This window comes from Prionailurus viverrinus, chromosome D2, assembly GCF_022837055.1.
Source record: "Prionailurus viverrinus isolate Anna chromosome D2, UM_Priviv_1.0, whole genome shotgun sequence".
Lineage (NCBI taxonomy): Eukaryota > Metazoa > Chordata > Mammalia > Carnivora > Felidae > Prionailurus > Prionailurus viverrinus.
Genome location: NC_062571.1, coordinates 65,343,105 through 65,367,886, shown reverse-complemented (window position 1 = coordinate 65,367,886; position 24,782 = coordinate 65,343,105). Strand labels below are relative to the sequence as shown.

General features: G+C 41.2%; 1 protein-coding gene across 12 annotated transcripts in view; it reads left to right on the top strand.

Annotated features, from left to right (window-relative positions):
- SORCS1 (sortilin related VPS10 domain containing receptor 1) overlaps positions 1–24,782 on the top strand; it is a 518,445-nt gene that overhangs the window by 340,993 nt on the left and 152,670 nt on the right. For all 12 annotated transcript variants that reach the window (XM_047826164.1, XM_047826162.1, XM_047826169.1 and 9 more), the window contains one exon: positions 5,186–5,259. In XM_047826164.1, coding sequence (XP_047682120.1) covers positions 5,186–5,259 — 74 coding nt within the window. The remainder of the gene's footprint in view (positions 1–5,185; positions 5,260–24,782) is intronic.

Here is a 24,782-nt window from a genome sequence, read left to right as displayed (position 1 = left end):
AGGGCAGAGAAGCAAAAAGGAGCAAGCAGGCAACCTTGAAAAGAGCCCCCAGCAGGAAGTATTCTGCCAACATGGAAGCCTCTCAAGGAGTCTGTGTGGAGGAGACCCAGGGGCCTGCCTCCTCACTGGGAAAGTCTCCATGAGGAGCTTTGTGGAGGAAGCATTCAATCCTGTCAACCACAGATCTAAAAGATGTTATCGCTCTTCCCTTTTGCCAAATCGTGTCCTCGCACCAATATCCTAAGTGCAGAAGAAAATCCCTAATGTGCACTTGTCTCACTTTGAAAGAGTGGCTGCATTGATCTGATTTAGAAATATTGAGAAGACTTTCCAGGGACAGTGATGATTGCAGGCTTTTGCATCGGCACACGGAAGTGGGATTTCTCTTCAAAGAAAGATGCTTCCCTGCTGGGGCTTCAGCCACCATGCAAATGGTAAGAAGATGGAAAATGGAAGTTGCCACCAGCTGTGCTCACACCCCCCTTCTCTCACCCCGGCTTAGTCTGCTGAAGAGCAGGAACGCTGAGCAATGCCAATGACTCTCACTACTTCTCACCCACAAGCTCTCGGTCTTCCTGTGGCATCCATCTTTGTTCTCCCCTGAGCCTGCAGCCCTAATCCAGTTGCATCTCTGCAGCCTCCTGAGGACGGCCCCAGAGATGGCTGAACTGGTTAAAAGCTCACAACAAAACTAACCCTTGCCATTGTATTCTTTGCAATTAACTGTATTTTTATCTGGACTCTTCTCACAGCAGACAACGGCAGATGGCAAAGCAAACCAGTGTGAGAGATGTCTAAAAAAGAAAAAAAAAAGAAGAAGAAAGAAGGAGGGAAGGGGGGAGGGAGGAGGTGGGGGGAGGAAAAGAGAGGGAGAGACCATTCTGGAAAGGAGCCTGGCAGGAGGGAGAAGTATTGACAGGCCCAGACCAGCATAATGACGGAGTGGAGGGTCAGGCCCTGAGGCTGATAGTAGATCTGGAGTGTAGATGAGCATTGGGTTTGTGCTCATTAAGTTATATTTACTGAGGAAGGAAAGAGGTCTCCGGTAGTTTAGGATGATTTGAGACAGGAAGGGCTTTCTGCCTTGCATTCTTAGTCAACCAGAATCCTTTCCGTGTTCCCTTTCTAAAATTTCTACTCCTTCAAAAAGTTTTTCCCCAATTTCCCCCAATAGTTTGTACCAGTGTTAGCCTAATAAAAACAAAACCCAAAACCCTTCAAGAATGGTGTTTTGGTGTTTACGACAGAGGTTAGTAGATGAATGTTGCCCTCCTAAAACAAATATTGTGTCTTCCCTCTGATCGATCTCTCTCTCTCTCTCTCTCTCTCTCTCTTTCTCTCTGCTCAGCATTCCTGGAGAAAGCTGTTCTGTTTTCTCTGATGTGACAGATAGTAACGATAGTTCTTAGTGTTGTGTTCTGACAGTCAAAAGAAACCTTAGAGCCAGAGTCAGACAGACAGGGAAATAAATCTTATTTAGGTACTACCAACACTATGAATTGTATTAAAGGATGTTGACTCGTTCTACACAAAAAGCCTTCCACTGGCGGCTGAGACAGTGTCATTGAGTAAAAGGCCTTGAGCCCTTTCTCTGCTTTATGGAGGAGAATTTTGCTGTCAGACTCTGCAGGTTTCATTAACACGTTAATTTGAGTGGCTCTGAGTTGTTAAACTTTTCTTGCTCTGACTCCAGCCTGGACTCTAGGGAGAAAATGTTTAAAGTAGTAGGTGAGGTACACAGAGCAGCTTTGGCTAAGGGTAAATAGGCAAGACCCTGCTTCCAAATCCTTGGCAGTTTCAAATGTACTGATTTTTTATAGTTTTGGCTTGTTCATTTGTTTATTTTTTAGATATAGACCTCTACTGTGGATCTATGGAAATAAAACATATCCCTCTGATAAGTGACCTTTGTTCGCCCACTGGGAAACCTGGGTGGTACTTTACTGGGTAGATTCATCACTAGGGAATTTGCATGGTATAAAATCGATACTCCTCCCCTCTCTTATCATCACTATGTGCTAGACGCTTTCTGGAAGGAAAGGATTCCCGATACCTATGAGCTTTGTAGTCCTGTCAAAGGGGCAGTGAGTGGTCTCGGATATTTTAGAGTGATTTAAGATAGGGAGGAACTCCTGCCTTGCATTCCTAGAAGGTTCTCTTGGAAGGCTACTAAGTTTAATATAAATAGGTGGCCTGTAGTTTGATACCATCTGTGGAACCATAGATCTTTGGAAATGAGGCCACTGGGAATTTTAGTGTGTAGGAGAAAGTTCATAGAAAAGGTATATTTTGATCTGGGCCTAAAAAAGAAGACTGACATTGAGGTAGGCAAGTCCTGAAGCCACCGCAGCCAGAGTGGGTAGCATCAGTGAAGACACAGCAGAGGAAATGTGTTCAGGTGTGAATGAGAGAGTGAGAAGGTGGAGTCCGCCAACACCAAAGGGGACCTTTCGAGAAAGAAGGCCGGAAGTAATGTCACCAAGCTGAATAAGAGGCTTGGTTTATTGGATTGTCTGGTATATCTACTGCTTGAGGGGCCTCTGGATGTTCACAAATAACAAAGCAGCCCTTGAAGACGATAAAAACAAATATCATGGGACATACCTGACTGGTCCACAGATTCTGAATCCAAGCCTAGAGGGATCAATTAAAAAAGACATAGAAAACACACACACACACACACACACACACACACACACACACACACACAGATGCCAGCACCCAGTGATTCCTCACAGAGATGAATTTTCTGTGGGGGCAGGGGTGGCCCCATATGAACCCTCAGAGTTAATATTTGGTTTTCAGGATATCTGGGAGTCCAGCTTCACACCCAGAGTTGTTATTATTTCAAACCATCCTTCTTCTGTTACAGTTGCATAAATCCTTATATATAAAGATAGATATTAACGTACATTTATATAGAGACAGAGACACAGACAATGGTGTGGACTCTGTTCTCTTTAAACTCATGGAAAGAAGTGTAGCTCTGGGCTTTAAAAAAGATAGAGCTGGGGCGCCTGGGTGGCGCAGTCGGTTAAGTGTCCGACTTCAGCCAGGTCACGATCTCGCGGTCCGGGAGTTCGAGCCCCGCGTCAGGCTCTGGGCTGATGGCTCAGAGCCTGGAGCCTGTTTCCGATTCTGTGTCTCCCTCTCTCTCTGTCCCTCCCCCATTCATGCTCTGTCTCTCTCTGTCCCCCAAAAAAATAAATAAACGTTGAAAAAAATTTTTAAAAAATAAAAAAGATAGAGCAAGGGGAGAAGGAGGAGCAGACCCTCCCATTCCTGGTGCTTGCTGTTGTTCCCCAAGTCTGTGCATTCAGATGCCAAGTGTTTGCAACACGCTGGCAAACAAGTAGCAGGACGTGTGTGCCCTGGCTGCTTGGGTTCTGAATGGAGAGAGAGTGAACTGTCCCATCTGTTGTTATCTCTGTGATGGGAACTGTGTCCCCAGCTCTGTGTGGCACTCTTAAAAGGAATCAAGCATAAAATGTATGCAGGCAGCCTTTCCCCAGGCATGATGGGGCAGAGAAAAATAGTAAGACTTGAAAGAAACAGCCATAAATTCTCCTTGACCAAATACCCAAATACTGTGTCGTTGGACTCAGTTGAGCCACTTGCTTAGTAATCACATATTTCAGCCTTTTCTTTTTGGCTTTAGAGTCTGTTTTGACCCACTGGACATACTGTCATAGGAAGCTCTTCCAAGGGTCAGTAAATACTCACTTGAGCTGACCTGTTCCTCGGACTTGCCCAGTGCATGTGCAGCCTTGGTGAATCACTCGGTGAGTCATTTGACCCTTCAGTGAGTGCTGAAGCTGGAGACAAGATAAGGCTGAGCAATCATGGTATTCAGTAGAGTATGACTCATTATCCATTCACTGTGGGATTGGGCGAATGCAGTGGTGGAAGATTGGGATGTGACTGGGTTACAGACCAGGCACACAGTAGAAAGGAGATGTTTCCAATGATATTTATCACATCGGTAGCCAAATGTTCATGGGACTCAGAATGCCTAGAGCAACAGGAATCTCCAGGCTGCCATGAGGACACTTCTCTAGAGCTGTAAAGATTATTGGAGAGGAGCAGAGGTGTGGAGTGAGCCAGGATAAAGAGCAAGATGTAAGAGAAAAATGACATTTGGAAGGAATGGAATATGTATGTGGAGCATTAGACCCTGTCTCATGAGCAGTGTTTCTTTGTAGTGGCCTTGGGAGAGTACTGAAGCCATGTAGCATGTGGACTTGAACTCTTACCAGCTGTAGAGCCATCTGTAAATTAACTTCATATATCACGGGGATGATGTGTGGATGAAATGAAATAATGCATGGGGAGCCCTTGGATCAAAGTGAAGGTGTAGTCCATGTGGGTGTAGTCCATGTGGGCTGCTGGAATAGCCTGAAGCTTCTCTGGCTGTTGTGGAAAAGACCAACAACAACACTGGCTCCCCTGGGCTGCAGGTTCAGTTCTGGGCTCCCTGACTTACCATTCAAAGCCTTTCCCAAGTTGCCCTCAACATTCACATCTATATTTATGTAGATAAGCCAGGCTTATTTGTATACTGTCCCTGCACATCTCACCACTTTGACCACATCACTCCTTTTGCAATGAGTGTTCTGTTTTTGTCAGTGTGAATGCTGCCATTCATTCGGACCTCGGCTGAATCCACACACATCTGTGAAGCATCCCTGATTTCTGAGTCTCCCTCCTTGGCATTCCTCTGTCCCTGGTGGCCTCATGCATTCCTCATGACTTTAGTCAGGTTCAGGTCATACTATCGGCTCTTTGAGAGCCAGGTCTCGATTTTGCACTTCTTCGTATTCCACACATTGATCTGCACGTGATATCATTAGGTCACAGGGTACCACTGGCTCTGTCACCAGGTGAAACCAAGTATGAATCCCAGCTCATTCTAATGTTTAGAGGGTATGCGATTTCCAACAAATCACTTCATCTTCCTGCACTTCAGCTTCCTCAGTTGTAAAGGGGGGATATTAATATCTGACTTGCAGAGTGTACATGAGGAGTAGAGATGACACGTGGATCATTTACCCTGCAGGTACTCAACAAATGGTAGGCACTAGCGTTGTTGTCATTGTTATTCTTACTGTTATTGATCCCGTGAACTAATATTTGTATATCCGATGTGCCACGGGTCATAGTGCTGAACAATTTCTCTTCTCAACAGTTATACAGCTCTGCCGAATTTGGGAGAAGATGGCAGCTTATCCAGGAGGGTGTCGTACCAAACAGGTTCTACTGGTAAGTCTCCTTGTTTTTGTAACACATTAAGAGATCACCTAGTAAATGAGCTTTGGAGTCTTTTTCTCACTGAAAGCTCTCACATGAGGTATGTCCTTTTTAGACATGCCTACATCCCCCTACAGAGCAGGATGTGATGTTGGAATAGTCAGCACCTTAAGGGAAAGTTACAGCCTTGTCACAAACTGCTCAGTAAGCCCCAAATAGATCACTGAGATTAGTGAACAGCATGGGCTTTGTAACTGTTGTTTTATTCTGTTTTGATGGGACTTGTGAAATAGACACTTTTAACATTTTAATACTGGTTTTTATCACTAAAAGCATTATATGCACATATATTACAAAGTCAAAGGTTTTCAGTGTAGATAAATAGATCTTATTCATCCAAAAGTAGCTTTTCCTCCTATCCCTGGGTACCACTGGCTCTGTCTCCTAGATCTCATCATATCTCCTAGATCTCATCATGTGGACACAACCAGCTTTCTTCGGTTCTCATTTCTCCTTCCGTGAATTTTCTATGAGTTACCAAACATATGTATATTCTTAGCTTGGGCTGCTATAACACAATACCATGGACTCGGTAGCTTAAACAGCACATTTCTTTCTCATGGCTCTTGAGGCCAGCAAGTCCAAGATCAAGGTGCTGGCAGATTCCGTTCCTGGTGAAGATTAGGATATTTCAGAGGATATTGCAAGATGTTTCAGAGGCTAGTGCAGGATATTGCAGAGGGCTGCCTTCTTGCTTTGTCTGCACACAGGGGAGGGGAAGAGAGGAATAGCAGAAGAAAGAATGAAGCAAGGAAAGTAATATTCTTTCTTTTCTTTACCACCTATGCCCATCCCCCTGATGATACTAGAGGTGGCTTCCCTCCATGGGAATGGGTGGCCCCAATTGAAAAGAAGGGAGGGGTGCCTGGGTGGCTTAGTCGGTTGAGCATCCAACTCTTGACTTTGGCTCAGTCCAAAATCCCAGGGTCCTTGGATCAAGCCTCACAACAGGCTCCATGCTGAGCGTGGAGCCTTCTTGGGATTCATTCATTCATTCTCTCTCTCTCTCTTCCTCTTTCCCCTTCTCCCCCACTTATGCCTTTGATCTTTCTTTCTCTCTCTCTAAAATTAGAAAAAAAAATTGGGGGGCACCTGGATGGCTCAGTTGGTTAAGTGTCTGACTTTGGCCTAGGTCATGATCTCCCAATTCATGAGTTCGAGCCCCGCGAGGGGCTCTGTGCTGACAGCTCAGAGCCTGGAGCCTGCCTCAGATCCTGTGTCTCCCTCTCTCTCTCTCTGCCCCTCCCCTGCTCATACTTTGTCTCTCTGTGTCTGTCAAAAATAAATAAATGTTAAAAAAAATTAAAAAACTGAAAAATAAAAAAATTAGAAAAAAATTTTTAAAGAAAAAAAAGGGAATAAAGAAGTTCCTTTCGTTTTTTTGTTTCCAAGGGCCTACATCCTGGCAAAGCAAGAAGGGTAGGAAGTGTTCTAGTGTAATGTTGACTTTACTTATCAGCCACTTTTGACTTTACAACCTAACCCCTGCCCGAAGATGTGACTACCTTACTTGACCTAATCTGCCCCTAGAAAGGACATTTAGATTGATGTTAGACTTTTGCTGGTACCAACAGTACTATAAGAACTGGCTCAAACAAGAGTTTCAATATTTCATGTCCACATCATTCAGAATCATTGGAACCAGGACCTTAAGGAGCCAACAAGCTCCTTGCTTGTTGTGCGTCTCCCATTTACTCTTCCCAAAATCACACTGCCTCTCACCAGCCTTTGGGCTTCCAGGCACCTGATGGCTCCCCACACCCAATCCAGTTCTCTCACTTCTAAGAGCAATGTGTTTTCATCTTTCTCATTTTCAAACCCTGCCCTAAAAACCCTTGTGGGAGTTGAAAGCCCAAGGAAATGCATTAGAGGAGTCTCTTAACATACTTGTGAAACTGCCTGAAAAAGTGAAGGACAAGTCATTTGCAAACAAACTGGCTCAAAGAGAACACCTAGAGAACTATGTATGGAACAATACCTTCTTTGTCCGTCTCATGAAGAGACATTGATAACTAAAGGGGCACCTGGGTGGCTCAGTCAGTTAAGCATCCGACTTTGGCTCAGGTCATGATCTCACGGTTTGTGGGTTCAAGCCCCATGTGGATCGGGCTCCGTGCTGACAGCTCAGAGCCTGGAGCCTGCTTCAGATTCTGTGTCTCCCTCTCTCTGCCCCTCCCCTGCTCACACTGTGTCACTCTGTCTCTCAAACATAAAAAAATAATTTTTTTTTTCAAAAAAGAGAGACATTGATAACTGAAGAAGGTTTTTATTACACAGGAGCTCTTCACCTCCTTCCCCCTGCTTCTCTTGCTCAGAGGTGGCTTGAGCCTTGCTTTCAGGGTCCACATCGGTCCCTCTCTTCTCCGGGAATCCCCCTCTAGCTGTCACTTAGTCTCCCTTCTCTGGTGGGTGTTTCTTGCTGTCTTACTCATGCTATCCCTTACTCACAAGTATGCAAGGTGTCAACCTTGCACCGCCATCTGTTTTGCCTTATAAATTGTGGAAAATTATGAAATCACTTTTTGGAAAGAGGGTCCATTTTTTTTTCTATTTTTTTTTTCATTCTCTCTTTGACTTGATGTTCCATGTGCATAGCTTGCCAGTGAAGAAGTGTAAGGGACAGATCTTTCCTCAATCCTGCTTCCAAGTGACTTCAAATAGCTGCCTGTGGACCCAGCAAAAGAAAGTAGGAAGTCGCAATTCACAAAGGACTAGATAGACATATGTTCTTACCAATAGAAACAAAGAAAAACAATGACTGAAAAGATGGACAAGAACAAAGAACTAAGATGGGACTATTTCCTATGCATGTGGTACATGGTACACACTATTTTCTAGCTCATGGAAGGTCTTATTCATAAATAGCATTTTGAGGTGAACGGACCAATCATTTCTTTGGCGGGTGCTAATTACAGTCCATTTTTATCTATTCTCTGAATAGAAGTCTTTCATCTGAAAGCCTGATTAGCAAAGCCCTTTTAAACATATGTCGTAATACTATTATCTTTATAAAAATGATTGTGGATGAATCCTGATTAATCTGTTAAGTAAAATAAATAATACCCCTCTTTCTACCTTTGGGAACAGAGAGACACATCTTGTCCATTCAAGCCCCACACAGTGATAAGTATGATTCAGACTTAAGCTATTTAATTCTTATAACAGTTTAATGAAGTAATGAAGTAAGACTTGCATTATCATCATTAACAGATAGGGACCCTGTGGCATGAAGAAATTAACTAATTTAGCCAAGGTCACACAGCCAGAAAGTAGCGGAGCTGGGATTCAAAGGTAGACAGTCTGGCTCCAAAGCCCATGCTCTCCTAAATCAATGGATTCCGTTGCCACTGCCTCGTGGCCTTTTTTTTCTGGGCTGAGGCTATGAGCCCTGGAAATTCAGCCCATTCAGGCAGATGAGAAGAGAAAACCCGAAGCTCTTTTGGCCATGGTGCCGGCATGAGTATCTCTCCAACTGGGCTTGGGAGATGGCCCCCATGGGTCCTTTAAGCTCTTTGGTTTTTCCAGAGAAGGCATGAGACCTTGTAAATTGCACAGTGCACATGACTGTTGATGAAAATCTCTTGATCTCTGGCCACGTGGTCTGTATTTCTGACTGAGCAACTTCCTGAGGCTGGCAGCAAAGGTGTCAGTCAAAGCAATATTTATTAGACTCACTCCTGGAAACCAATTGCTTCAAATGACATAGGAACCATGGGGCTATCTAGGATTGCTCAGCAAGCTTAATTACAAGAGGCCCCCTTTAATCATTTTTGCTTGGAGCCTGACTGCGGGGGTGTGGAAAGGCCTGAGGGCAACTTTTCTAGTGATGAATTATCTAGCGTAAGGGACTCTGGGTAATAACACAGCATTTCCCATAGAGAGAAATGAAGATGAATTCATATCTTTTCCTCATCACCAAGTACACTTGAGAAACATGTCTTCTGGTTGGCAATAGCAGTGCTCTCTCCGAAAGTAGTCGATGGCAATTAGAAAATAATTATGGAACATAAGACCTTATTCTTATGTCATCGCGGCGGTCCTGTTAGTACGACCATAACTAACATGAATATGAACTGTCCTCCACGGAGTTCATATTGTTTTTAAAACAGATTTACAGAGTTACACGTATACATAGCAGCTTATAAAACACATCTTAGTACAATATTGCCCTTAAAAGAGTAGGTGTCCTTTTTATTTCCCTAACTGTGATAGCAGTCTTGTTCTTCGCTACGTCAGGAATCGATTACCCTGGGAGGCAGGACGACCTGGAGATTAAGGGGCCCAGAGATACTGAGGTAGGAGTTCCAGCTTTACCATTTAGTCTGTAAGGGATCCCGGGGAAGTTACTCCTGGTTGTCTCAGGTTTTTCCTCTCTGAAGTGGAAATAATTAATACCTGCTTCATTAGATGAGATGTTTCTTATGAGGTGGTTACATACCTGGCACCTAAGAATTGTACTAAGTGCCCACTGACTAATCATAATGATATTCTTAATAGAGGCTGACCTTCAACATCTATTGGTTTTATTCTCGCCCCAGCCCCCACCATGCTGGCTTCATTCTCAGGTTGGTTCTCCCACTTGTGGTAGTGACAGATATTATCAGCTCTACTCTACATTCTAACAGTTTAGAAGCCCTATCAAATGAGCCTACCTCTTTCCTCACATTTCTAGGGATCAGATCTGTGTGATTAAGGCTATACAAGGCAGTACATTACTCACGTAGGTCAGGGTACTGAAACAGGAGATGGGGTTGAGTCCCAGGCAAACTGCATGGTTCAAAGTTAGGGGAAATAGGATTGCTAAAAAGGAGGAAAACAGGATTCTGTTATAAAAGGCAAGAAGAGATTTTTATGAGAGACAAAATAGAGATGGGAGAACTGAGTGTCAGCAAGATAAAGTTCCATAATAGGGATTTGTATACAGTCACTAGAATGATCTGGACGCCTGATAAAAGCATGTCATTTGATCCTTATAACAAGACTGTGAGGTAGGGATTCTTGTCCTCATTTTGATGAAATAGAAAGACGATGTATTTTATCCAACATAATATATATAATACATAATACAGCCAAGTTTTGAAACTTGGTCCGTCTCGGCCCATGGCCCTTGCTTACAGTAGTAAAAATCAATCCTGTATTTAACACTTATCTCTGACCTGCTTCCTTCAATAATAACAGATTAATAGTTTATTAGGCAGGAGCCAAGGTTTTGCTTTGACATTGAACAAGGACACAGAGTTGGAAGATCACTGGTACCCAAATGCCTTGAATAGAGTGAAGTTCCTGCCAAAAATTCACTAATAGTAGTTGCTGAATGTGGCCTTGTTGGGATCTGATTCAACTTTTGAACAAAGCATTGGAAGGCAGTTTTCATTATAAGCTACTCGGCAATCTATTATCTATGCAAAAGACAAGGCAATCTTAGAGCTGTTTCACTTAATTAAAAATAGGTTCAGACTTATTGATTATGTTGTTCTGACATATAGGGGGCTGGCTGGAAGCAGGGACAGCTGAATGGTGATTACATATTTTCTGTGACTAATTCACGCACAGAAAATTAAAAGTTGACTCAACAATGAGCCTTTGTATTCTGGAATGCCAGCCTTGTTTCAGTTATGTCCCTCAGGGGACACATGACAGCTGTACTGTGCAGCACAGAGACACAGGAATACTCACAAGTCTATACTCAGTGCTTTTGAGCATGTATACACATTGTCATTCATTCCCACATGCCAGTCAATAAGAATGACTCCCCATTCCATGTCTTTGGCAACAAGTCCCATTTATTGAGCACTTACTATGTGCCAAGCCCTATGCTAAGTGCCTTGCTCACATTGTTTCAGTCAGTCCTCAAATCAATGATCAGAAATAATTTAGTCATCAAAACTTTTTCAAGATATGTGATAGAAAAATGCAACCTGTTTTAAGGGAAAAAAAGTTTTTGATTTTTTTTTGTTTGTTATTGGTTTATTTTTTTTTTTTTAAGAGATATGGGGTCATGGATCTAGAAAGTCTAAAGGTCCAACTGTATTTAGACTCCACTGATTCAGAGGCTCCTTAAGTTGATCAGATCTTGATATTTCAGCTCCACCCTCCTGGATGTTAGTTTCACTCTCAGGCAGGCTTTCTTCCTGGCAATCTCTGGCAGCTAACATTTTCCCGGATTTACTCCAGTGGAAAAGAAAATACCTCCTTGCTTGGCGGTCCCACAGAAGTCCCGGGATTAAATTTCATAGTCCTTGATGAGGTAGCATGCTTACATCTAGACCCTGGGGGTAGAATCAATTCCAGTAAACCACATGGACAGAAAGTAAGGAATGATGATACCCCTGAAAGACTCGGTAACTTTTACCAAAGAAAGTGAGGTTAATAGGATACTATCAGCAAGAGGTTTGCATTGCTGCTAAGTGTTTTAATTCCCATTTTTAGATGAGAAATAAATGAGAAGATAAATAAGAAAACAAAATCCCAGAGAGATTAAATAATCCTGACTCGTGTTATGTGTTAATAAGTTATGGTGACACAATTTAAACCCAGATCCGACTGGCTAAAAAGGCTGTGTTGTGTAAGCACGCTCTGTTTCCTGGCTGGAACACCAGCTTTCCTTGAAGCTTTTCTGAGGACCCTGCTCCACAAAGCTTTCTTCTCACTCACAGCTGTAAGGTTAGCAGGCATTTCCTTTTGACCTCATACCCTTTGGGCCTGATGTCCAGTAGTTAGAGTCACATTTGTCTATATACCTGGCCTGTTTTTCCCATCCAGAGTTCCCTCATCCAACCTCGGGCATGAGACACAGATGCATAAACTTGGGCTGGTGTTATATGGCTATGTCAGAAAACACTTCAGCGCTTAAAATAATCTCTCTGTGATTCTGACTCATATCACTAACACTCATCCCCAAGTCTTTATTGAATATTGCTGCTGGGCCAATGCGAGGAATTTTTTTTTTTACCCTTGTTGTTGTTTGGTAGTTTGTTTTTTATACCACCAGGCCACCATGACCTTTCTTCTTCCTCCTTCAGATATGCTGGCCACTCAGCATGGCATCTCCGAGATGTCTAAGCCATTCGCAACAAAGGGACATAGAGGATGTGGCATGAATTGGCTGTGACTCTTTTCTCTTTCCCCAGATGGGTTTGGTGGATTCCTCTGCACTCTTCTTTCCCCATGTCTTGCAAAGTGGAAATGGATTGGGGTCTAATCAAATTACAAAAATAAAATAAATAGAATAAAATAAACTAGTAAAGTAAAAAGTAAAACTGTCTTATCAAAATAGCTAGAAAATTGGGTGTACTTTATTAGTAAGGGAGTATGGCTACTTTTTGAAGATACTCTGCCTCATCCTTCACCCAAAGCTCTGAAGTGGGTCTTTGTTTGCCAAGAACTTCTAAATAAACACCATCATTAGCTTTCGATTTTATGCCCAGGTGGAGGTGGAACATCTCACAGTTCAGAATCGGATTTTGATTTTTAGGCGTCTGTATTTCTGTGTATCCTGTAACCCAGCCTTAGCATTTTGAGCCATATTCCCCTCTGTTCTCTTACTCAGTTCCTTTTATATGTTGATTTTCCAATCCGCATCACTTCTACCTCCATGAAGTTACACCTGCCCACTTTCTTTTCTATTCCCATTACTCTGGCTCATTAGGAATGGTGAAAAAGCCTCCCTCTCCTGATAGCATACTAATGCCTAAGGAATCTTGTAGGCATTTCCCTGATCAAGCATTTGCCTTGTTCCTCATTGCTTACAACATAAAATTAAAAAGAGTAAGAACATAGCTAGATTCTTGCCAACCTGAGTTTGAATGCACATTTTTCTGACCTCCCCTCCCCATCCTCCCAATTCTGTGTGCTAAATTCCAGAAGGCCAGATAAATAATTCTAAGCACTGATTAGTCTATGGACCAGTTTATCCGTCTTATCTCTCTGGCTTTATAAATATGCCTACCTGGGGGATAAACTGTCCTTATTATCATTGTTATTATTATTTTTAGCAGTGACTACTTTTTAGCACTTACTATATGTTAGGACAGTTTTGATCTTTGAAGACAAAAATAATGGATGAGGATTTTTGTCATTATTAGGATCACAATGTTGGATCTTTATGGCCTTACACTGATGCCTGCCTTTACTCTCTGAACCTTCTTCGATACGTGCTTCTTGTTTTTCTAGGCAAGAAGAATCTCTTTCTTTGAATTTAAATGTGGTTAATGTGAATTTAAATATGTCACAAATAAAATGCAGTGCATCATAAAATGTGTTGTACTGCAAATCTGTCTATGTGATTGTTGGAAGGAACAGAGGCTTGGAGTCAGCACATCAAGCTTCAGATTCCTGCCTTGCTTTTTACTGATTGAGCAATCCTGAGAAACTGCTTCACCTGCCTGAGCTTCAGTTTCCTTCTCCCAAGGCTTATTTTGGGAATTAAAAAGGGCATACGATAATTATTATTAAGTAACTTAGCACTTAGTAGGTTTTGCATATCTGTCTTTTTACTTCCTCATTTCCCTCTCCTGCTAATGGATAATTTCTTAAGGACCAAGACTGTCTTTAACATGTTTCCACCTATTTTACGTAGGGCAATAAATGGAACAGCAGAACTTGGTGTGCATACACACGCGCGCGCACACACACACACACACACACACACACAAGGTACTGACTTCATCAAATGCACACATATATGTATATGCACTGCATGAACCCGCAAATACATCCAGATTGAAACGCATCTTGCATGGACTCCATTTGTTAAGTCAAGGAGCCATAAAAGATGCCTGGTTGGCTCAGTCAGTTAAGCATCTGATTCTTGGTTTTGGCTCAGGTCATGATCTCACACTTCATGAATTCAAACCCTACGTTGGGCTCTGCACTGTCAGTACAGAACCTGCTTGAGATTCTCTCTCTGCCTCTCCCCCGCTTGTGCCCTCTCTTTCTCTCCCAAAATAAATAAATAAACTTAAAAAAATGAAAAAGTTAGACTTCTAAGCTGTCTGCGTACATTTGAAGGGAGAAGAATTCTAGATCAGTAAAAGGAACACTTTTCTATGTGGTAGGCTGCTTATTAGCCTAATAGGCTATCCTGGGGGATAATGAGATCTGTGGAAGCACGGATGGGGTGACCGCACCCTGGACTGCCCTCATGGGGAGTTCTGCCCCAGACTGCCCAAACTGACAGATCCTTGATACACTTCTGAGTATGGGCTCAGGAGAAGAACCCCAGACCGCCCTTTCTTTGGAGTATTGACTTCATTGTCTCTTCTCTTACACTTTCCCCCTTCCTCCCAGACAATCTTTTCTGGTCCTGAGCCCCCTACCAAACTACCGTCTGAGCTGAATCATGCCTGTGGTTTGAGTCAGGAGCAGGGAGAAGAGGCAGGAAGTCATTCCTGAGATCCCATCCCCAGAGCTACACTGGGGCATTTCTGGTACCTGTGCTGTGAGTGCTAGATAAGAGGATTTTCATTTTTCTTGAGAGGCCTGATGTTTTATCTTTTTTTTTTTTCCTTCTGTTAATGACCTCCACATGAGTGCCATTTTCTAATCCTCTTGCACTTTCCTCCACTTTGTAATCTCCCCGTATGATTAGCAAGTTTCCCTCCACATTAAGTTAAATTCCCCCTGCTGCTGCTTGTGAGCCCATCACTTTTCTCATGGTCTTCATTCACTAATGCCCATCATTGATCCCCGTCCTCCTTATCTTGATGATTTCCTGTCTCCATGGGCTGCAGCTCCTCCATCTCTGAGCAGCTGAGACTCCATCACTTCTCCAGATTCCCACTAAGAACTATTATGATAGCAGAGTGCAAGAGCGAGGGGAACATCCTCATTATTATGGCTTCCTAATTTAGAACAATATTAAAAGAAATTGACTTATGCTCTAGTGATCAGACTTCACTTAGTCTTCAAGTTCAAGAGCCTCTGGGTTTATGCTGTGTCTGTGTATGTGGTTTCTCTTGCTCATTCATTCATATGTCACTTTTGTGTGTTGTCTTCAGTCAATAAGAGGTTGTGTTTAGGGGCGCCTGGGTGGCTCAGTCGGTTAAGCGTCTGACTTCGGCTCGGGTCATGATCTCACAGCTCGTGGGTTCGAGCCCCCGTGTCGGGCTCTGTGCTGACAGCTCAGAGCCTGGAGCCTGCTTTAGATTCTGTGTCTCCCTCTCTCTCTGCCCCTCCCCCACTCATGCTTTGTCTCTCTTTGTCTCTCAAAAATGAATAAACGTTTAAAAAAAAAGAGATGGTGTTTACGGTTTACAGTTGAGAGCTCTGGAGTCAGAATGACTTTGCTAGAATCCTGTTCTCAAGGGGTGTGACAATGAGCTGTTTAATTAACCTCTTTAATTAAGCCTTATAGTCTTCATCTATGTATCAGTCATCATTGTAGGGTTGTATATACTTACCAGGATAAAAATGAGAACTCAGGTTAAACTCTAGATACATATAATACATGATGAGTAAATATGAACTATCATCTAAAAGCGGAATAAGGAAGAGTTGGGCATTAGTTTCTGGAATGTGGCAATCTCATTTTGACATCCAATTTCACAATTTATATTTTCAATGGGATTTTTTTTAATTTAAATTTTAGCTAACGTATAGTGCAATATTGGTTTCAGGAGTAAAATTCAGTTATTCATCACTTACATACATCACCCAGTGCTCATCACAAGTGCCTTCCTTAATACCCATCACCCATCTAGCCCACCTACCCCTACCTCCCTCCGTCAATCCTCAGTTTGTTCTCTATCTTAAGAGTCTCTTATGGCTTGTTTTCCAGTCTCTTATCCCCCCACCTTTCCCATATTTTCATTGGTTTTTGTTTCTTAAATTCCACATATGAGTGAATGCTATGATATGTGTCTTTCTCTGATTGACTTCGTTAGCTTAGCATAATACATTCTAGCTTCATCCATGTCATTGCAAATGGCAAGATTTCATTCTTTGGATGACTGAGTAATATTCCAGTGTGTGTGTGTGTGTGTGTGTGTGTGTACACAAACACATCACATCTTCTTTATCCATTCATCAGTTGATGGGCATTTAGGCTGTCTCCATACTTTGGCTATTGTTGATAATGCTTCTATAAACATTGGCATGCATGTACCCCTTTGAATCTATATTTTTTTTATCCTTTGGGTAAATACCTAAGACTGCAATTGCTGGATCATAGGGTAGTTCTATTTTTAGTTTTTTGAGGAACCTCCATACTATTCTCCAGAGTGGCTGCACCAGTTTGCATTCCCATCTACACTGCAAGAGTAGTGCACGTCCCCTTTCTCCACGTCCTTGCCAACACCTATTGTTTCTTGTGTTGTTAATTTTAGCCTTCTTACTTGTGTGAGGTGGTATCTCATCATGGTTTTGGTTTGTATTTCCTTGATGATTTGTGTTGAGCATACCTTCATGTGTCTGTTAGCCATCTGGATGTCTTCTTTGGAAAAGTGTCTATTCATGTCCTTTGTCCATTTCGTCACTGGATTGTTTCTTTTTTTGAGTGTTGAGTTTGTAAGTTCTTTATAGATTTTGTATTCTAACCTTTAATCCAATATGTCATTTGCAAATATCTTCTCCCATTCTATAGGCTGCCTTTTAGGTGTGTTTATTGTTTCCTTAGCTATGCAGAAGCTTTTTATTTTAATAAAGTCCCAATCTTTCATGTTTGTTTTTGTTTCTCTTGTCTTCAGTGATGTATCTAGTAATAAGTTGCTCAGGTTAACGTCAAAGAGGTTGTTGCCTGTGTTCTCCTCCAGGATTTTGATGTTTCCTGTCTCACATTTAGGTCTTTCATCCATTTTGAATTTATTTTTGTGTATGGTGTTGTTCTTGCACTTGTTGCCATCCAGTTTTTCCCATTACCATTTGTTGAAGAAACTGTCTTTTTTCCATTGGATATTCTTTTCTTTGTCAAAGGTGACTTGATTATAGAGTTGTGGGTCCATTTCTAGGTTTTCTCTCCTGTCCCATTGATCTATGTGTCTGTTTTTGTGCCAGCACTGTACTGTCTTGATGACTACAGCTTTATAATATAGCTTGAAATCCAGAATTGTGATAGCTCCATTTTGGTTTTTATTTTTCAGGATTGCTTTGGCTATTTGGGGTCTTTTGTGATTCCATACAAATTTTGGGATTTTTTTTGTTCTAGCTCTGCAAAAAATGCTGGTGGTAGTTTAGCAATGATTGCATTAAACGTGTAGATTGTTTTGGGTAGTATAGACATTTTAACAATGTTTGTTCTTGTAATCCGTGAGCATGGAATACTTTTTCATTTCTTTGTGTCCTCTTCAATTTCTTTCATAAGTGTTCTATAGTTTTCAAGTACAGGTCTTTTACCTCTTTAGTTAGGTTTATTCCTAGGCATCTTATTGTTTTGGGTGCAATTGCAAATGGGATCGAATCCTTGATTTCTTTTTCTGCTGCTTCGCTATTGGTGTATAGAAATCCAACAGATTTCTGCACGTTAATTTGATGTCCTGTGACTTTAGTGAATTCATGTATTTTTCTGACAATTTTGGTGAAGTCTTTTGGGTTTTCTGTGTAGAGTATCATGTCATCTGGAACTAGTGAAAGTTTGACTTCTTCCTTGCCGATTTAGATGCCTTTTATTTATTTGCTGTCTAACTGCTGAGGCTAGGACTTCCAGGACCATGTTTATAATGATGAGAGTGGACATCTTTTTCTTGTTCCTGATCATAGGGGAAAGGCTCTCAGTTTTTCCTCATTGAGGATGATATTAGCTGTGGGTCTTTCATATATGGCCTTTATGATGTTGAAGTATGTTCCATCTATACCTGCTTTGTTGAGGATGTTTATCAAGAATGAATGCTGTATTTTGTCAAATGCTTTTTCTCCCTCTGATGACAGAATCATAAGGTTCCTATCCTTTATTTTATTAATGTGGGGTATCGCGTTGATTGATTTGTGAATTCAGTGGGAATTTTTAATGCAGACATGTATTTTACTTTCCTGTCGCCCCAGAATCAGGAACAATGGATAGAAAATCAGTTTAGTGTTTAATTTTATAGCTTCTCAATTACTTAGAAACCCTTGTTACTCGGTTCATTTAATTTATATCAATTGAGTGAGTAATTTTTAGATCTAACTCCTGGCCGTGAACTTAGAGGAAACACAGTTCCTGTCCTGGAGGAGTTTGCAGCTGCTGAGTTGGGACTGTAGCATGGCCTCCTCTGGGAGTTGAAAACCAGCATCTGGCTTGGGGCCTGAGGGCACGAGGTTGGCAATCTGGAAGAATAGCTGGACATAGAACTTGGGAAGGGAAGGGTAAGAACAGACCAGACCATAACTTGCCAGCAATTTTTTGCTGTCTGTTGGCATCTTGAACCAAAACGACCTTCAGAGTGAAATGGATACTGCTTCCCTGCTGTCTTCTGCATCTCATATGTACTTCATTTTGGTCAGTTCTAATCTGAAATTATAGAGACTGTGGAAAATATGGTTGTAGATTGGGCAAGTCGATCCAATACAAAATCACCACAGTCTACTCCTTGAGAACTTGGTACCTGGCACATTTGTAAAACCATATATAATCTCCAAGTAAAAACAAAAACATAATTATGCTTCACCTGACAGTGATGTGATTGTCCCCCATGTAACATAAAACATGATAAATGCCTCCCCAAAAAGATGAGAAAAAATTGCATATTCCACATTGTTTTCGGATAATATTCCTCTTTTAACTGAGTCATGCTTCTCCTTTTTGTATTCTGTAACCAAAATACCAAGAAGTAAGGTCAGCCACTATTATCTCATGTTAAAACATTGAGAAATGGGAAGAGGAGAAGGAAAAAATAAAAGACACACACAAATATATATTAAGTTATGATGGAGGGTGTTCCTGGGGAATGGTTTTTAAGGAAAGGGACTTGTCTATTGATAGGCCAAAGATGAGAAGAAATTGACCAAAGAGCTAATGGAGTGAAATGCCTAGAACACTGCCTGGAGCATACCATATCTCATCAACTCTAAAATCCCATTGAATGATGATACCTTTATTTTATGTATTGTCAAAAAAACATGCCAGTTAAACATTATCATTTATTTTTTTAATGTTTATTTATTTCTCAGAGGGGGGTTTATTATTTCTCAGAGCAGAGAGAGTAGGGGACACAGAATCTGAAGTAGGTTCCAGGCTCTAAGCTGTCAGCAGAGTCTGATGTAGGGCTCAAACCCACGAACCACGAGATCACGACCTGAGTGGATGTCAGACACTTAACTGACTGAGCCACCCAGGTGCCCCTAAACATTATCATTTCAATGATTATAAGATAACAATGAATTTAAGAGATGTTAAATTTTTTTTTTAAAAAGTGAGCATTTTGGAATTGATAAAGTAGATGCTCAATAAGTATTTATCAAATATGTGAAAATTAAAGAATGAATATGGGGATGAGGCAGCCACAGATACCTACTTTTCAAATCAAAGGTTAGATAATGTTGTCTTAATAGGTAACTAATAAGATGTGGGATGGTAAATCCTAAACAGAATGGTAGAGAAGATCTATGAACTGGCTTGTTTGACATGGTAGGAAAGAAAGGCAGAGCAGACAGAAGAAGATCCTTAAACCAACTCTTTGACCAGGGATTCCGTGTAGATGGCCAGCCCTGATTTGTTTATGAATGTATTCAGAATGTTACTGGGATTCTTTGAGAACTTTGAAGCTATCACATATGACCTCCTATGAATTGAAGGAATCCCTTCTACACAATTCTAGATAAATGGCTAAAAACAGCCTTTTGGATTGAGAATGAAGTTTTTCTGTCTGTCAGGATCTCTCTTTCTCTACAGAGAATAACCAGAGGAAATGGACCTGTCCCACTGTTTTTTATCGTTTGGCTCTGGCACTTAAAACATCAACATCTCTAAACAAAGCAATTCCATAATTTAGAGAAAGCTGTCAAGGTTTTCACAGGCATGGCAAGATGTGCCCTGGGGTGGAGGACAGAACCTGCTGCAGCATTTATGAAATTTATGGTAAAGGGTTTTCCATGAGTGCCTGAAGTTTAAGGCAGATAAATACCAGAAGACAAATTCTACCAATAATTGAATTACAAAGCCATTATCATGTGCTGAACAGAGCAATTTTATGACTCTATTGTGACAAGATGAAACTTGTTAGAATATTTATGTGCCTGGGAGAGCTTCTGCATCACTAACCCAGAGAACAAACTAGCTCTTCCAGAATGTGCCTCCTATGGGCAGTTAGCCTTCCTGTATTCGGAAGCCAAGGAAGGCAAGGTGCCTAAGAGAGAGGAACCCAAAGCAGGCATAGTGTACAGGCACGTCAGCTGGAGCTTCACATCCACCCTCACACTTCAACAGTTCCTGGGCCAACAGATTTATGTTTTCAGCTGCAGTCAGACTCCTCCCACAGTAATCAGGGCAGCTCTAGAATCAGAAAAAACTCTGGCTGTCCACATGCATTTCTACTTCTAAATAAAGGAAGAGTAAGAACATCTCAGTAATAAGAGCCACTTTTCCAATCGTATCATTTTTTTAATAGTATAACTTTATTTTTTGTGATTATTGAAATCTATGAATCATAAATTTACACTAGTTGGAATGCTACAGTAGTTTACCCACTTTAGGTGATAGAATGACCTGACCCATCCATTCCATGTGACGCCAATGATTTAGCAAGGGCAGATCACTTTCCTATTTATAGTAGTTTTCTTCTAAGTGAGTACATCCTTGGGAGATTTGGGTATAGTTTCCCCCCTAACTTTTTATTTCAAAGTAATTTTAGCATTAAAGAATTGTAAAGATAGAATGGAGAGTTCCCATATCATCTTCAGTCAGCTTCTCTTAAGTTAACATGTTTTATAACCATGGAGCAGTATTTACAACGAAGAAATTAACATTGGTAAAAGGCTGTCAACTTAACTGGAGATTTGATTTGGATTCCCCCAAAATTTTTACATAAAAAAATGTCCTTTTTTCCCAAAATCCCACATGGCACTTATTTGTCAGATCTTTTAGTCTCTTTCAATCTGTGGCAGGTCCTCAGACTTTCCTGGTCTTTGATGACCTAGGCAGTTTTGAAGAGTGCTAGTCAGATTTTTTTAGAATGTACCTGAAATCAGGTTAGTCTGATATTTTCTCATGATTACAGGGTTATAGATTATTTGGAAGAATATCACAGAAATGATGTCCCCTTCTCATGGCATCATATCAAACAATATAGTATATCAATATGTCTTATTACCAGTGATGTTAACCTTGATCACTTAAGGTAGGGTTTGCCAGGTTTTTCCATTGCAGAATTACTGTTTTTCCTGTTCCATACTCTATTTGTTAAAAGCGAGTTACTAAATCCAGTGCATTCTCAAGGGAAAGAGAATTAAGCTCCAACTCTTGGCAAGAAGAGTATCAAAAATTTTGTGAACAGGGGCGCCTGGGTGGCGCAGTCGGTTAAGCGTCCGACTTCAGCCAGGTCACGATCTCGAGGTCCGGGAGTTCGAGCCCCGCGTCAGGCTCTGGGCTGATGGCTCAGAGCCTGGAGCCTGTTTCCGTATCTGTGTCTCCCTCTCTCTCTGCCCATCCCCTGTTCATGCTGTGTCTCTCTCTGTCCCAAAAATAAATAAATGTTGAAAAAAAAATTAAAAAAAAAATTTTGTGAACATATGTTAAAAACACCAAAATAATTAATAAATATTTTGGGAAAGATTCTTTGAGGCTATGCATTTTGCCCACTAATTCTAGTATTCCTCAGTGGATCTTGCCTGTAACAGTTATTTCTGTGGTATTCTGATGGTAATTTCCTACTTCGATAATTTCTTATTATCAGTATTAATTAGAATTCCCCTATAAGGAATAATTGTCCCATCTTGATCATTTATCTATTTATACCATTGGTTAGTGACCAGAAAAGATGATGAATAAGCCCATCTTACTGGGGTTGTTGTTTCTTTAGATATCTCTGTGCCCTTGTTCTGAGCTAGTTGGAACACAATCCCATTAGACACTAATATGCCATTAAAGTGCCACTTGCTAATTAAAGGCAAGATCACGCTGTCTAGTAAAATCATTTTTAAAGGAATATTTTAGGGTCTGACCTGGGATAAAGATCTCAGAAGGAAATGGATTTTCCTAGTGACACAACTCCTTTATTGGCCCTGGAGGAGGGGATTTCCCTCCACGGTTCTGGGCTTTCCCCAGTTTGTTCAGTTGGGCATCTCACAGCATCTTCATCATCAGGAGGGTGACTTGGAGGTACTCATCATCATCAACACACACACACACACACACACACACACACACACACACACACACTTCTTCCTTTCCCCATCTTCTTTGTCCCCATCAAAGAAAAAGCAAGATTTTCTGCTTCACACCAAAACCCAAACTTCTATAAAAGAGTACTGACCTTTGTTGTTCAATACTGATTTTAATTACCAAAACAAAGGTTCCTGGCTGGTTCAGTCTGTAGAGAATGTGACTCCTAATCTCAGGATTGTGAGTTTGAGCCCCACATTGGATACAGAGATTACTCAAAAAAAAATTAATTACCAAAAGAAACAATCCAGGTTCCAAACTTAACCTGTTAAAAAATATATGAAAAAGAAAGTACAATAAATGGGTTAACATCCTAAACAATTTAATCCATTTTACAAATGAAAACTTGAGTAAAATCATCTCTGTGGATATGAGGCCCATGAACATGATAGGCAATCTATACAGAAAAATAAAAGACAAAATGAAAATGTTGAGTCTCACAAATCAGAAATAAAAGCAACAAAACAAACAAGATATACAATTTATTAAACTATCACAGGGATAGATTTTTTTTAAGAAGATAATACTTAGCCTTGGTGAGGCCTTGGGGAATGGATACTGCGTATGCTGTTCTTAGGAGCATAATTTATATAAACTTTCCGGAGGACAATTGGACAGTGTAACAGGAGTCTTTTTTTTAATGTTTTTATTTATTTTGACAAAGAGAGAGACAGAGCATGAGCGGGAGAGGGGCAGAGAGAGAGGGAGACACAGAATCTGAAGCAGGCTCCAGGCTCTGAGCTGTCAGCACAGAGCCCAACGTGGCGCTCAAACTCACAGACTGTGAGATGATGACCTGAGCCGAAGTCGGACGCTCAACCAACTGAGCCACCCAGGTGCCCCAATGTGTAGCAGGAGTCTTAAACAAATGCTCATTCTCTTTGAGTTAGTGAAATTCCCTCCTTGAATAATTCTGCCTATTAAAAAATCAAGAGTTTAGAAAGACAGACCAATATTTACCTACAAAGATAATCATCACAGTATTATGTATGGACACTACCAATACTCTGTAGTCAGCCTATCAGTTAAGTAAATTACAGAATACTGGTGCAGCTGGCAAAATAGTACGTTCCAATATTATGCTATGCATATGCATATGCTATGCTATGCTATGTTCCAGTATTATGTTATGCAAAAGGTGTTTTTTTTTCTAAAAAGGAATGCCTACAGAAGCAGAGAAAAAGTACCCTAAAAGATCAACAACAAAATGTTAAAGTTGGTTGTTTCCAGATGAACTCACTGTGTGAACGTTTTATTTTCCTTTGTATACCTTGGTCCGCTTTCCATTACATTTTAAGTGAACGCATATTATTTTTACCATTAGATTTCTAAAAGCAGTGTTATTTAAATAAATTATACCAATTACAATAATAATAGAGCATTCAAGGATAATTTCCAGCGGAGGAATTCAGGGTGGGTGCTGGCGGTGGCTGGAGACAAACAACAGGAAGGCTTGGTGAGCTGCAGAGAAGCCACTGGACAGAAGCTCTCCTTTCCTGCCCCTTTCTTCCTCCTTATCAAGTCTTCACCCTTCCATCCAGGCCTCTTTTGCTCCTTGCCTGCTCGTCCCCCCTCCTCTTTCATGGCTTCTCCTTTCTGCTCCTCTCCCTCCCCTCTATTTTAACTTCTCCCTGCTTCCTCTCTTTTCTTTCTGTCACACTGAGATGTTTTTGACTCTAACTTTAGAATTTTCACCCAGAGTGGATTATTAATTTAAAAAAATCAAAATGTATGTTTGATGCTTTCCATCATCACATTCGTTTCCTCGGCCAGGCAGTTAATACGAGTTCAAAGGCACATTGGCACTGGCCTTCAAAGTATTTTCACGGGGTATCATCGCTGTGTTTGCCCAGTTCCAAATCCCTGGACACCTTGTAATCAGAACTCCAGAAATTCTTTGTAAATAAGCAGAGTACTGGAGAGAGTAGCTGCCTTGTGACACCCCAGGAATGTGTGCCCCTGCTGTGATGAATCTGATTTCTTCCTGTGTGTAACTGGATTCTGTCCTTGCTTCCCTCCATGCTTTACTGACTGGGTTACTTTCCCTTCTCCACTGAGGGACTTGTGAGATAGCCTTCTGGGGTACTTTTTCTGCAGTGTCAATATCCAGCAGTGTTTTTGTTTCATAACAGGTTCAAAAAATAAAACAGGGCTATGAGAATGGTTAAACCAGCCTTAGGTAGGG